The sequence below is a fragment of the Pyrgilauda ruficollis genome, unplaced genomic scaffold (assembly GCF_017590135.1).
Source record: "Pyrgilauda ruficollis isolate IOZ18807 unplaced genomic scaffold, ASM1759013v1 scaffold96, whole genome shotgun sequence".
Classification (NCBI taxonomy): Eukaryota; Metazoa; Chordata; class Aves; order Passeriformes; family Passeridae; genus Pyrgilauda; species Pyrgilauda ruficollis.
Window position 1 is genome coordinate 439,305 of NW_024531710.1, and position 14,542 is coordinate 453,846.

The 14,542-nt window shown below is 46.3% G+C and overlaps 1 protein-coding gene across 3 annotated transcripts in view; it reads right to left on the reverse strand.

The window, feature by feature from the left end:
* SIN3A (SIN3 transcription regulator family member A) overlaps positions 1–14,542 on the reverse strand; it is a 33,056-nt gene that overhangs the window by 10,078 nt on the left and 8,436 nt on the right. For 2 of the 3 annotated variants that reach the window (XM_041489751.1, XM_041489750.1), the window contains exons 3-11: positions 12,963–13,139; positions 10,209–10,315; positions 9,447–9,729; positions 7,280–7,549; positions 6,445–6,597; positions 5,475–5,633; positions 4,169–4,258; positions 2,620–2,738; positions 946–1,156 (exon numbers count right to left, since the gene is read on the reverse strand). In XM_041489751.1, the coding sequence (XP_041345685.1) occupies positions 946–1,156; positions 2,620–2,738; positions 4,169–4,258; positions 5,475–5,633; positions 6,445–6,597; positions 7,280–7,549; positions 9,447–9,729; positions 10,209–10,315; positions 12,963–13,139 (1,569 nt within the window). The remainder of the gene's footprint in view (positions 1–945; positions 1,157–2,619; positions 2,739–4,168; positions 4,259–5,474; positions 5,634–6,444; positions 6,598–7,279; positions 7,550–9,446; positions 9,730–10,208; positions 10,316–12,962; positions 13,140–14,542) is intronic. The other variant, XM_041489752.1, reaches the window with a different exon arrangement.

Consider the following 14,542-nt stretch of genomic DNA (forward strand, 5'->3'; position numbering starts at 1 on the left):
TCATAAACCCAAAGCCTGAACAACTGAGTCATTAGATTCTCACACGGAGAAAAGTTTGTAACTGCATCACACAAGAAGCTTTTGAGAGACGCGTCAAGACACGGATTTAAAAATTCAGCACTTCAGGGAGAAAGAAAGATGCATCTGAGGGAATACGTGGGAGAATCTGTCTACAGAAAACATGATTTTCTTTTAAAGTTGGCCTAGAGACAACTCTGAAAGCAGACTAAGTGAGAATTTAGGTAAAAAGGTAGCAATAATCCTGAATTACATACTACCTTGTAAAGGACCTCTGAGATCACATCAAGACCACACAGAAAACCAGTTCTGTCATCTCCTACTTAAGTTTGCAATCTTAATGTTCCTTTCATGGGTTGCACCATGCAACACATCATAAATAAGATGCAGGAGCACTAGGTATGTCAGTAATTAACCACCATACCTATTCAGCAGGGTTTTCTCCAGCTGCCTCCCAAGGCTCCATGCAAACCTTTTACAAACTTCTGGAGAAGAGCTGATGCCAACCATCAAAGCCACGTGGGTACCACGATTCCCAGCCAGCTTCCAGCATAACCCAGTTCCTAGACTGACACCTCACCCTGTGCAATAGCTTCTGGATATGATCCAGATGTTTACAGGAGTGCCACCAGGAATTCCTGAGGTGTGCTCCCCTCGGGCTGCCACACGCGCCGTGGCGATCCCGAGCCAGGATGCTGTGCCCACACATGCCTGGCTGCAGGAGCAGCACGGATCAGTGTGGAGCACTGCTGAGCAGGCAGCTGCCTGGCCCCAGCTCCATGCTCACCACCACCAGACGTGCCCTGCCATCCCCAGGAACCTTTCCAACACAGAGATACAAACTAAATCCCCCATCCTGCTCCATTTTGCTCCAATGCTTTAAAAAGGTGGGAAGAGCCCTCCTCTGTGGCACAGCTCCTGCCTTACCTCTTTACACAGTGGAGTCCTCCCCGTGCACTTGGGCTGCTGGTAGCTCTTGGGCAAGGCTCTGTAGCTGGAGCCCAGCCTCTTGCAGGAGGCATAGTCAATCTCCATGGCAATCCCCTCAGTAGCCCGTTCCTTTGGATATGTCTCCATGTGAACAGACTCCTTGTATCCCAGAAAGTTTTTAAACCAAGTGAACAGTTCTGGGAATTTCCTAAAATAAAAGGAATGAAGTGAAAAATGAGCTAAACAGAACACAAGCAGCACCAAGCTCTGATGCTGAGGCTAGAACTGATTACTACAGACAAACCCTCTAAATTACCCATCTGGTGAGAAGACCCTCTCTGCTCAACCCCACAGAGCCTGAGCAAATGGGAAGCAAGCACCCGTTGTTGATCAGGTGGAGGATTGCTCTCTTGGTGCAACTAGAGTGCTTTAGGATTAGTGACCAACAAGGAGCAGCTGTCAAAGCCTTTGCTACAGGGACAGCACTTGAGGCACAGTCACATCTGGGTCTCCCCAGACTACCCTGGTACTGAACTCAGGCCACATCTCTCATTGTTTGCCAATGGTTTGAACCTTAAATCCAACCTTTCCTTTCCAGAGGCAGCAAGAAGAAACCAAAGGCAATTCTATAACTACACAAAAGGTTTCAGTGCCAAGCAATTGCTTCACCTAGACTTCCCAGAGCAGCATGAATCAGAGAAACCTTTGCCTGCAAGGCTCAAGTTTGCCTGTTTGCAGAATTTCCTGAAATACTGATCAGTCTAAAATACAGCATTTATTCATGTCCTCTTATTTCACTCAAAGCTCCAGCAACAAGATGAACTGAACCTGTTACTAACTGAATCACTAGTTATTCAATGCTTTTTCATTATATGGCAAAAGACAATGTCCAACTCCAGAATAAAAAACCCCTGTATTATATCTTTCCCTATACTTAGGAACACAGGCAGTAGATGGGAAAAGTACAGAATTTTCTTGTAAAATATTGCACCTTTTCTACCTAAAGTCAGGCATCCTGCTGATGTCTGGCTAATTCTAGTGAGCCTACAGAGCAAGTGCAAGTTCCCTAGGGCAGTTTCTCTGCACAGTAGCTACTGTAATGGGGTCCTGAATCCAATTTATGTTGCTACTGCCTTCTCCCTTGGAACCAGCAATTCAGTGCCCAGGCAAAAGACACACTAATCCTGCTGCCCAAAGTTGATGAGAAGATATCTGTTGGTTTTAAACAATTAACAGAGCTGCTCTGTACACTACTGACAATCATGGAAGTTGTAAATTCCTATTTAAAGTACACAGTTCCTTAACATTTTTGGCTTTATGACTGAATTCAGCTGCTTTTTGGAAACTTTAGTAAGTTTATATCAGCACACTGCTTTTTTGGGGGGATACTACTAATTAGACAGTTGATCTTTTCTCAAATGACATCATTTGAGAATGATTCCAGAGCAAGAAACTGCAATAACAGGCTGCTAATAATTTGGTTTGCCCCACTGGAAAGGGAAGACACACAGCAAGCAACACCTGTACTGCCCCTGCATGCTGCCTGTCAGGACGCAGCTGGGAACCTCTCTGGGATAAGGAATAGCAAAGGGCAGTGCAGAAGACCATGAAGGCGAGTGTTTCTTTCCTGGCTCCATAAGAGAAACAGACCAGGAAAGGGGCTGCACTCACCCCAGGAATGGAGAGACCAGCTGCACGAGCTCGGCCCGGGAGATCACCTCCTGGTTGAAGATCACCAGGCAGCGCAGGAAGTTCTCGTACGCCTCTGTGCTACGCAGAGCTTTGCGGACCTGACCCAGAGGAGACAAGAGAAGAGGAGCTGTCAGGGTGAGACTCAGCAGGGGGAGGTCCAGGAGACCTGGGTTTGACACTGTGTTTCCCACCAAGGCACGCACATCTTTGAGTTGAACAGAGAGAACTTGCCCTGTACACAGGGTACACAAACTGGTACTGATGGGAGCCACCCCCACGCTGGGACCCCCTGCAATGTCAGCACTGGGGCATTACTCCAAGAAAGGAGCTGCAAGTGAATAACTAAATCCTTCAGAGAACCCTGTAACAGACTGTTTACAAAGCACTGGAATCATGGACAACATCAGTTGTAACTGCAGCACCACAAACCCACCCAGGCTGCTTTTAAACTCCAGAGAGTATTTCAAGTAGGGAGTGGGGGGTACGAGACCCATGCCCTGGGTAACACCTCTCCAGCCTCTGCCTACTTCCAGCTTGGATTGTCACAGACAATCCTCCTTCTGTAACCTCTGTAATCCTCCTTCTGTAACCCCCGATCTTCACAGAATGAGGAAGCCAAACTATTCATCCCAACACCACTACCTTTCCCACAAGAAAAGCTACACAGGATCTACACATCAGACTGAGATCTATCACTGTTAAGTTATTCATCATTATGGTTATAATTCCACAGCAGGGATTTCTAGGTCTACTCATGTTAACACCTACACATCCTCCGAGCAATAAATTGGTTCCCAGTTACCATTAGCTGGTTCCCATCACGCTGCAGAATTCACCAGATCAGCAGGGAGCAACCAAGACTGTCATCAGTGCGTGAATATTGCTTAAAAGGATGGTTTTAAGTTCATCCCACACTCCCCTCTGAGCTATAAGACATTGTATGGACATCTCAGAGAAGACACCAAGGTACCACTTGGAATCATCCCATATCTCCCTCACTTGATCTGTGTGCTAAACCAGCAACAGGTAGCAACTGTGCAATTAATTAGATTAATCTCTGAGGGGAAATTAAAGAAAAACCCAGCCCAATGTAAATATGAATCAGGTGCTTTGTAAACTGAGCTCCCCCACTGCAGCCAGCTGGCTGTAGATGGGTACAAGCTGTGCCAACACAGCAAGACACGCCACGCACATCATCAGCTGCACGGGGAAGTCATAAAGGGGAAAACCATTTGAAGTGTGGGTTACAGGAAAAAATTCCCATTCCCTCAAACAAATTGCAGCAGCAGCAGGTAGAAAGCTGGAGAAGGAGCTTTGGGGAAAAGACACATGTAAAATATATCACCAGTTCTCTAAAAAATTCAATCTATCTGACTTAGAGGTCGCAGGATACCTCGGAGGTCAAGCTGAGAAATGTTATCAGGGTGGTGTAAATCTCACACACTTCCTTCACTGCGATAAAAATCCAGATGTGTATACAGGAAGGACATACATCAAGGACATGCAACATCTGCATCCTGCCTCTCACCTTCTCGAAGAAGAGAGATTCTGTCCCCACACCATGTTTGCTGGCTTCTGCCAAAGACTGGTCTTTCAAACCAAGCAGCTTTGGTTTCTTCTGTTATCAAAAAAAGAAAGGCAATTAAAAATAAAAGGTGTGTTCAGCAAGTTAGGAAAATTCGATTGTCTATCACACGTGAGTGCCAGCTCCCTAACCCCACCACGTGCTTCCCATTAAAGGAAAGGTGCCTTTTTTAGAGGAAAAGTCTATTAAAACACGTGCTACAAGTTAATTTACTGAATGTTAATAAGTAGCATGCCACTCCAAATATTTGCAATACATTGTTTCACCCCTTCCTGTAACTAGCTGATTGTTTCAATCACACTACAGCATATCTTACTTCGATAACTAGTTTGCAAAACTGCCAGAACAGAAGATTTTCCTATCAGTCATCCAGTTCTGCAAGTCCTACACCTCCCCACAATTTTTTTCTCTTACATTCTCCTGAAAGATGCTTTATTTTCCCCATCCTCAGGAGGGCTGTAAGGCGCCTCCAAAACGTGCTTTATTTTGGTCCCTCCATTTGAAGAGCAGGAGAAAGGGCAGAAGGGGACTTAAATGGTACAATTATGCCTGCTAATGCTTTTCATGACAAAGGAAGATATACTGGCTTCAAAAAAAGCAGGCAAATTTATCCTTCATGCACAAACACGAGGCCACCTGGCCACAGGACAGTTTTTGTTGCACTACAAAGCCTCTCTGCTCTCACAAATCACGTGTCATTTGAAAAGGGCAAACTCTGCCGAGAGAATAATCATTTATCATTGTATTAAAAGCTTCATCAGAGGAAAGATGAGCAAACATGATTCTACTGCATCTGCTCCAAGTTTTACTACAACAAAGCTTTCAGGCACACCTTTTCAGCTTGTCTTTTCCTATGTGCTTTAGGAACATTTGCTACAAATATTGGGCAAATTTACTCTGTGGCATTACTGAGGCTTTTGTCTCCACACTCCATAACTCCCCTTCATTAAACACTGCTAATAAAACTACATCTTTATTAGAAAGTGATGAAAACTCTGTTTCCCCAAGCCATTGAAGTAACTATGTCCCACCCACAGGAACAGATACCACCATCAGTTTGCAAAAATCAGAGGCAAAGACTTGTGCTTGGAAACAAGGACTTCTGAAAGGTTTAAAGACAAACACTATTTTCCATGTTCTCAAGCTGCAGCCTGTGCCAGAAAAACCACAAGGACTTGGAAGACACATCCTGCTGTGCCCCAGCCTCCTGGGACAAAGCGGGCTCTGAAGGAGCAGCACAGGCTCTTACCTTCACCGGAGGGGTTGCTCCGGTGCCCGAGTGCCGTCGGATCTGGCAGCCGTTCTGGTTGGGTCTCTGCTGCTTGTTGTTGAGCTGTGGCTTCTTCACCGTGCCCCCGTGGTCATTCCTGACCGATTCCACTTTCTCTGCAGTTGTCTTACTCAACAGCTTGTTCAGAGACAAACACATGAAACCATCAGGGCTACCTTCCACACAAAATGTCACCGAATGGGCTGGGTTGGAAGGGACCTTTAAGATCATTCAGCTCCAATCCTATGCCATAGTCAGGGACACCTTTCACTATTTCAAGTTGCTCAGAGTTCCATTTGACCTCCCCTTAAACACCTCCTGGGATGGGGCAGCCATCAGGGTAGCCTGTGGCAGTGTCTCACCACCCTCACAGGGAAGAATTTTTTCCTAAGATCTAATCTAAACCTACTCTCTTTCAGTTTGAAGCCATTCCCTCTTGTCCTGTCACTCCATGCCCTTGTAAAGAGTCTCTCTCCATTTTCTTTGAGGCTCTCTTCAGGTACTGAAAGGCCACAATTAGGTGACCCCCCGTGCCTTCTCTTTTCCAGGCAGAACAATCCTAATTCTCTCACCCTTTCCTCACAGGAGATGTGCTTCATCCCTCTGATCATCTTGGTGCCTCCTCTGAACTTGCTCTAACAGATCCATGTCCTTCCTGTGCTGGGGACTCAAAGCTGGATGCAGCAGTCCACAGGGCTCTGCTGCTCCTCCTAGCTCTAGATGACTATCTATGAACCATCACTAACTCAGAACAACCCTTTTAGGCAAAGGAATTGCATTTAAAATAAAAGTTACTTAAGAGAAAAGTTGTAGCAAGAAAACAGAGTCTACCCCCTGACCTCCTTCCTACACCCCAGGAAAGTTACAGCAAAGTCACATTTTTCTGAACACTGCCTTCATACAGAACAGTCAGCACTAGGTATTTCATCCTATCTCCAAGGGTACTCACCACAGAGCTGTTGGCATCAGGCAGGAACTGCCCAAATTCCGAGAGCAGATCCTCCTGGTTCTTGAAGAGACGAGCCACCTGGGCATAGACCTCCTGCTCTGTCAGGGCTGGCGTGTAGTTCCCTCCTGCCTCCTTGGCATTACGCTGCTCTTTCTGCCAGAGGAAACAGGAGAGGTGTCAGAAGAAAGGATGCACAAACTATTCAAGTGACAAAGAAAAAACAACCAAACTTTCAGTGATAGGAATAATGGAACAGCAAAGGTCTCAGCTTCTTATGTAAAGCATCATGCTATATTAATAGTAAGACTATCATATATTCTAAATATCTATACTTATATATACTATAAATACATCCTAAATGCCCAACTGGCCCTGGAACAGTAAGACACTGACCATTGAAGTGGTTTTTTTGCTTTTAACATAGAGCTACAGCCACATTGCCTCATCCTGACATGTGCGCATAGAAAAATGCCAAATCCAGTTTTTAAACAAGCACTTCAGACACTTCCAAACAATGATGATGGATTGAGATCTATTACCTCATGTGGCTATGTAATCTTTTTAACTTGCCAGACTTCTGCTTAATTCAAGCAGAATTCAAGATCAGTCTAGACAGGGCTTGGAGCAGCCTGACTTTGTGGAAGGTGCCCCTGTCGATGGCAAAGGGTTGGACCAGATGATCTTTAAAGCCCCTTCCAATCCAAACCAGTCCATGATTATCTGCTGGCCACTGCTAGTACAGCAGAAGACTCAAATGCAAGTTTTGGACACCCCCTGAAAGCAAAGCAGCAGAAATAACCATACATAGACACAAATTCACATTTCCAACACTCGCCTGATACGTATGGAGAATCTCCAGGAAAGCTTTGTAGATGTCTGGCTGTCCCTGGAACCGATTTTTGATCTTGTTGACATAGTTGATGGCGTGGTTGAACTCCACAGGCTGATTGTTCTGCAGGGATGGTGTGGTGCCCAGAGAGATTGTCACGGGCGTGTGCGGCTGCACCGGCGGCGAGCGCGGCGACGCGTACGGCGGGATCGGGGGCGTCTGCTGGCTGGCAGGAGTGTGAGCCTGCAACTGCGATGGCTGAGGAGAACACAGGCTCTGTTAGGAAGCAGCAGACCCCCTCATGGTCAGGATAAAGGCACTTTTAACCCACTTAGGGATAAATAAATAAATAAATAATAGTTAAATATTTAGTGAGCAGCAGAGACTAAACCGCATCACGGAGACAAAATGCCTGGGCCATTCAAGCAGTTGTTATTAAGATGATTTTCCTTGCTAATTGCTTTAGACTGAAACCTGACAAGAGACAAACTAGTCAAAAACTTCAGAGCCAAAATGCATAGGTATGGCTGGCTCCAATACTGCAAGTTACTTTGGCACTGGTGAAGAACTCTGGGATGTATGAAGGCAATAGCAAGGGAAAACATGAGTTTCTTGAGACAAAAAGCAGGCAGTGAGTAATTATTTTGAACACTCTCAATGGATGTCGAACAGCCAAGTGAAAATTTATTTTTGAGGTGGCAATTTTAAATAGAAATGGGAGTACTTATTCCCCTCACGTTTTACATTTCAAAAGTTGTATTATGCAGTTTTCAGGACTGAGAATGTAAATAACTGTCTTAGGATGGCCATAAATATCCTGTTACAAGGTGCTGCCTTGCTCAGCTACAGCTTTACCTGCCTGCTAGGGACATCTTACCTCATTGTCTAGGCTGTCCCTGAGGCTCATTTTAAAGTTTCAGCAAGGATACTTCAACACTTTGCAGGTTTGGTAGGGAGAAAACCACTTATCCCATGGTATTAAGAAGGAGACTGCTACATTGCAACTGAGAGCATGTACTTCTGAAAAAACACCTGAACTCTAGCACAGGCAGGTTCATTCTGGAATGATCTGCAGTGTCCACTTTGGCAAATACTTTGGCAAATCTTTCAGCATGTTTTTGTTTGCCTTTTCTGAGCAGGAAGTTGCATGTCCCAACAATGTTTGTCCAGAGATCAGGTAACTGCCGCATTTTGAATCCTGCTGCTTTTTAACTGCATGTTACCTTTTCCTTTAGCTTTTCCAGGCAAGTGCTATCAAACTGTTTAAGGATTAACCCTTGAAACTTTGGCGATTCCCTCCATAAGGCTCTGAAATATTTTCACACTTTGAGGCTAAAATACACAAAATTTGATCTGGAGTAATCTCCTTAAACATCTATTATCCTGTTCTGCTTCACATAAAATACATCTTTTGGACAGTAGCATCTGGGTTATGTCTAAACCAGAGCTTTTCTTTGTTACTGCAAGGTCTCTGTTTTGGGCACACACAACCAATACCAACAGGCAACGTCATGGTCATCTTGCTAAACTCTTGCACTTGGATGTTGCCAATAACTCCTGAACCCTTCCATCTGACAGCTGAACCAGAACCCTCTAAAAAAACCATTCAATTTGAAAACAAGACTTCAAGCAATGCAGAAGTCACCAAATAACAAATGAAGGTTTCCTAAAGGCTTAATTGCCTCAAGCATTTGAATGACACACACACTTTCACACCAAAGAGAACATCTTTATCACAACCTCTGTTTTATGGGCAATTTCTTGGGACTTTAGGTCTAAGACAATACAAACAAAAGCAGGCAGATAGTGCGTGCCCAGTGCTTTAACTAGGAACCTTTTCCCTAGGGCTGCTGGATCACTTATTGAACAATGTGTGTGCCATTTACCAGATGCTCTGACTGTCTTTCAGTTCCCCACTGCCAGCAACAAGGCTTTTCCAAACCCTTAATGTTTTGGAAACTTATTTGAATTGCTGTCAAATTAACTATGACTGCATCTTCAAGTTTGAAAACGAGAAACTAATCCAGCAGCAGAAGGGGAACACATGAAGGTTCACAAATACTGTGGGAAAGCAACGTGAAAGTTAATTTTTCACTCTCTAGCTGCACACCAGCTTTAGCTGGAGGCAGCAGAATCTCTGTGCTCTCTGTGCAGGTCACCCAGAGCCTCTCACCTTGCTGATTTTGGCAGGTGTGGGCTGTGGTGCCGGCTGTGCTGGTGTCGGGGTGGACTGCGCCGAAGGCTGCGACGGATGCGGCGGCTGCGGCTGCGGCTGGGGCTGCAGCCCGTGGGTGGGGATCTGGTGAACCTGCCCCGGGGTGGTCACGTTCACCATGTCATTGGTCTGCACCTCAATCTTGTAGCCAGGTGGCAGGAAGGTGTTGAAGCCCATGATCAAGTCAGGGTGGCCCTTGAAGAGCTGCGACACACGGCTGATCACCCCCGGGGTGTCGATGCTGGGGAAGGAACAAGAGCACAATGTCACCATCCTTGTACCTTGCAGTGGGACAAGGCTCTCCACACAGCAATCTTCCAGTAGATTTTTTTGCCTTATCACCTCTAACCTATGAAACAATGCAAAACTGAGCCCTATAAACAGACTGCTGAACTCAAGAGTGACATTAGAATTATTTTATCAGCCCAGACAGCATTTTATATCCACGAGATCCAGTCCCAAGTCTGACCATTATTAATGGGCAGACAACCAGATGAATCAGCTGTCAAGGCTGAACTTGTGAACTCCCACTCTAAGCAGAGATTTAGTATAAATGAAGGGATGCATTTCATTTTCAAAAAATAAAGCACACAACTGCTTTTACATCATTGTCCAGCTGTGTTATTCTGTATAGAAAGGACAGAATTCAGCTCCTGCCCTGTGCTCCCACGTCCACACACACTCTAACCTGGAAGGAAGAAGCAAAATGCAGCTTGTTACCTTTGAGATTTAAATTCCTTCATAATATCCAAGAAGTCATTGTAGACCTGTGGCTGACTACCAAACTGTAGCTTCACCTGGTCAAGGTAAGACAATGCATCCTCCACCTGGAGACAGACCAGACAGGTCATATTAGCAGAGAAGATTTGATTTCAACCGCCATTGTTCTGTAAAACACTCAGCATTTGAAAACACAGCTGTTAGCCCTGAGCCTGGGCAGTGAATTAAGGAGCAAAAAGCTCATGAGCATGGTTTGTGTACTACCAGCACTGTTTGAATAAGAGGTACTCACTCCCCACTCCTGGTCCACAAGAAACAACTGTACCAAAAAGAGACAAAAAGGAAAAAAAAAAAAAAAACCACAAAAAACCAACACAGATCAGCAGAATTACTCAGAATGAAAAAAAAAAACAAAAACAAAACCCAAAACCTAACACACTCCAAATCTACCATCACTGAAGTGACTTGCTAGGATAAACAGAACTAGACTGAGTATTTTTCCTGCATTCATATGTGGAAATTATTATGGAAGTCTAAGAATAAGCAGAAAGTGGAAATGACATATTCAGTGTAGTAGATGTCTGCCAGGTACAAGCTTGCACTGCTCTCAAAAAGCCAGACATTTCAGTTCAACATAGAAGGGCTTCGAAAATGGCAGCTGTGGGCGGGAAATTGTTTTACACCTCAAACAGCAAGAGGTTCACGATTTGTGTACCAACAGCCAATTTTCAGAGGTACAGGAAGAACAGCCATGGCCCAAAGTGTGAGCTCTGGGTCCCTGTGCCTCCTCCAGCAGCCTGGCCATGCTCTCAGCAGCTCAAGACCTGCACACGGGACCCCTCTTTCATCTGAAATTAAACAACAGCAACAGAAGAAAGACTCGTGTATAGCCCCAAGCTTGCATCAGCAAAGGATTTTCCATGGATTTCACTGTGAGGAAGAAACACTCTATTTGAAACTGGTTTTCAGAGGTTTGTAGAAATGAAGTCCCCCACATTCAGCAACAGGAAAGGGCAGTGGTTTCCACCAAAACTGCAAAAGACTCACACCATATTTGGAAGAAGCTGAAACAGGCATAAATTTGTATGTATGTGCCTTCTCCAAATGTAGCAACTTAAAGGGGTTATTTTTGGTGGACTTTTCTCTTTGTTTAAGGGTTTTACAGCACACAATCTGAGAATAGAGCCTTCCTTACTCCCAAATTACTCCCACACAACCACCCACATGTGCCATGTGTTCAGAAAAGCACCAAATGTTTTGGTAATTTAACCCATTCATCCAAACACTCTAACCAATACATTCCTCCTTTCCCTCCCTGCCACAAATCTTTTCCTGGCCAGTCCAATTTCTTTTTATTATGGTTATGTGAAACAACAGGGCTTCAGCAGAAAGAGAAGTCCATTTCTGCATTCAACAGACACCCAAACCATTAAATTCTTGGAGGAAGGGAAGGGAAGGGAAGGGAAGGGAAGGGAAGGGAAGGGGTTGCAATATCCCAGGAGCTTTCACAGGGCTTGAGGTGTTTGGAAGTGATGGGGAAGGGAGGAGGGAAGCATCAGCCCCAGCAGGAGCTGCACAGGTCGGGACTCAGCCCTGGGCACCCCCTGGCACTCGGCACTGACATTCCCGGTGCAGGAGCAGGACAGAGCCCCCGCAGCCTCCAGCCCAGGCTCTGGCTCTTGCCCACAGAAATGCCCAAAGCTGCTGAAGGAGAGGGGAGGTGGGAGAAAGGAGCCACAAATCCGCGGCTGACGCGTCCTGCAGAAGGGAGGAGCCGCTCCTGAGGTGGGGAGCTGAAGAGTGGGATTTGCCTGAGACAACACAATAAACGCACAATTCAGATTTGGTTCCTTTTTCATGTCTATGGGGGAAAATCCTCTGCAGCTTCATTAACAAACCTGTCCCTAATCCTACCCAAACCTCCTGAAAAAAAGATGATATTAACTGAAATCCAGCCGGCCTTCCAGAGCCTGGGAGTAAATGAACTTTTAATGCATGGAGAACATATTCATTATAATGTATAAAGAGGCAATTTTCATTTTGTTTGTGTTCTTAAGAGTGTGACAGCGTCTTGTTTGCCACTGCCCCTGGGTATAAGCCAGCATTGTGTGCCTTAATTAGATATTCCCGTGCTAGTGTGAGGGACATATGTCTATTCACGGGAACAAACATCAAGAGTCTGCCACGGCCTTTCATGTCCTGCTACGTTGGAATAAAGGCAGAGCAAGTGCAAGCTCTCCCAAGGACCTGTGGCCCCAAACAGCTTGAACACAACGCGCCGGCATTCAGCGATTGGTTACAGTTTATTAACAGCCCATAAACTCCTCATCTGCTCCTGCTCTCGTTAGGGTTGTCACCTGCGGCTGCCGCGGCACAATCGCTCTGGGAGCGCGGCTGCCCCGCTCCCTGCCCCGCTCCCTGCCCGGCCCAGGAGCCCAAAACGAAAGAGAAACCCCCCGGAGCTCAGGAGGCTGCGGTGACACCCCGGGAGCTCGGGGTCCCCAATCCCGGCCCGGGGACCAGCCCTGGGCTGGCATCACCCGGGGATGCGCTCGCCCCTCCGGGCTGCTCTGCCTCGTCCGGAGAGGCAAGGGCGGATTTGGGCAGGAAGGGAAGGGAAGGGAAGGGAAGGGAAGGGAAGGGAAGGGAAGGGAAGGGAAGGGAAGGGAAGGGAAGGGAAGGGAGAAAAAGAGACCTGGCCGCAGAAGGAATTTTGGAAGAATATGGTTGACATGAGGCAGCTGCTGACATTACCTTGAGCCTCTGGAACTGCTGCTGGCCCTGCACGGGCACGGCTGGGGGCGTGGGGTGCGTGTGGCTCTGCACCACCTGGCTGCCGTGGGGCTGCACGGGCGCGGGGTGGTGGTGGCCGCTGTGCACGGCGGCGATGGCCGGGCCGTGGCTGCCCGAGCTCTGCGGCACTGCCGACACCTGCCAAGGCAAACAGCACGTCAGGCACGGCCTCGTGGCAGAGAGCAGACAGCAGAGAGCCTCACAGGCTCCCCAGACACAGAGGTACAGTCAGGGAAGCAGAAGGCAGCTGGTTTGAGCTTCAACCATGACGGCTAACAACTTTGCTCGACCAACTCCAGACAACTCTCATCCCAACCTCCAAATACAGGAAAGCTCTCCCTGCAAACACAGGCTGTCCCCAGCCTGCACACTCACTGCCTGTCCAGTATGTCCGCTGACATAAAGACCTGGAAAAGGAGGGTAAAATGGAATTTTTTTATCTGGCAAGAGTCAAGGTTCTCTCCTTTCCCTACACATCACAAGTAATAATCTGAATGAATGAATCTACATTCTTGATAATTCAGTTTGGGTACTGAAAGTCAAATTGTGGCTCTCTGGCATCAGCAGGCTCAGGGGAAAGTCCAGCTTGGTATTTCCCCTAGAAAACCAGGGAAAGAACAGAAAGCATGCACTTTTGGGACTTCTTCATACCGTAAACCAGGAAAATTTCAATTTGGAAAATCGTTTTTACAAACCCAGTTTTCCATTCAAGCCTCTTTTAGATGGGACATACTTAATTTAATCCTCGTGAACAAAATATGGTTTGCCTGCTGGGTCCATCTAAGTTCTTTTCAGGAAGGACTGCCAGTATCAACACACCCTCTTCCAGCCCCTGCAAGGGTCTGCCTGCAGCTCTTCAGCTCTGTGGCTGCCACTATCAGTGTGAATATCCTTTCTGCAGAAGCAAGGATGAAGTTGTTTGTAAAATCAGGCACTAGACAGGGAGAGCAGCTCACCAGCAACACAACTGTGGAAGATTAAACATGCCAAAAATGTGGCAGAGACAAATATCCCACAAATAGCTGTCAGTGAAAGAGCAGGGAAAGGCTATCTCCTGTGTATTCTTAAAAAGATTTTTTGTTTTCCCTGTTCCCAACTGCCAGCTCTTTGTAAAGGAGGCAAGAGAGGGAAGAGTGCCACCTAATGACTCTGGGGTAATGTTTTACGAAACATTTCAATTTTCCTGAAAGTCTTCAATCTAAATGCTGATCTAGTCTGTTAAGCTTAAGATCACCCAAGATACCATATGTCTTTTACAACAGCAAACCTTTTCCTGCTGCAAAACAGAAAAATGCAGGAAAACCCCCCCACAAACCTGATTCTGTGATTCAGAGACCACAGTCTGAGAGAATCATTACAAGAATCGTGTTCAAGAAAGCCAAGTCACACCATGCTGGTTCATGAATGAAGTCAATAAAGCAAGCATTGACAACGAGATGCACATTGTCCAATTTTTAAAGGAAACCCCAGTCACCAAAACAAAACCTCGTGTCAAATACGGAACTCTACGGTGCCACGACAGGGTGCTGGCTGGCCAGGGA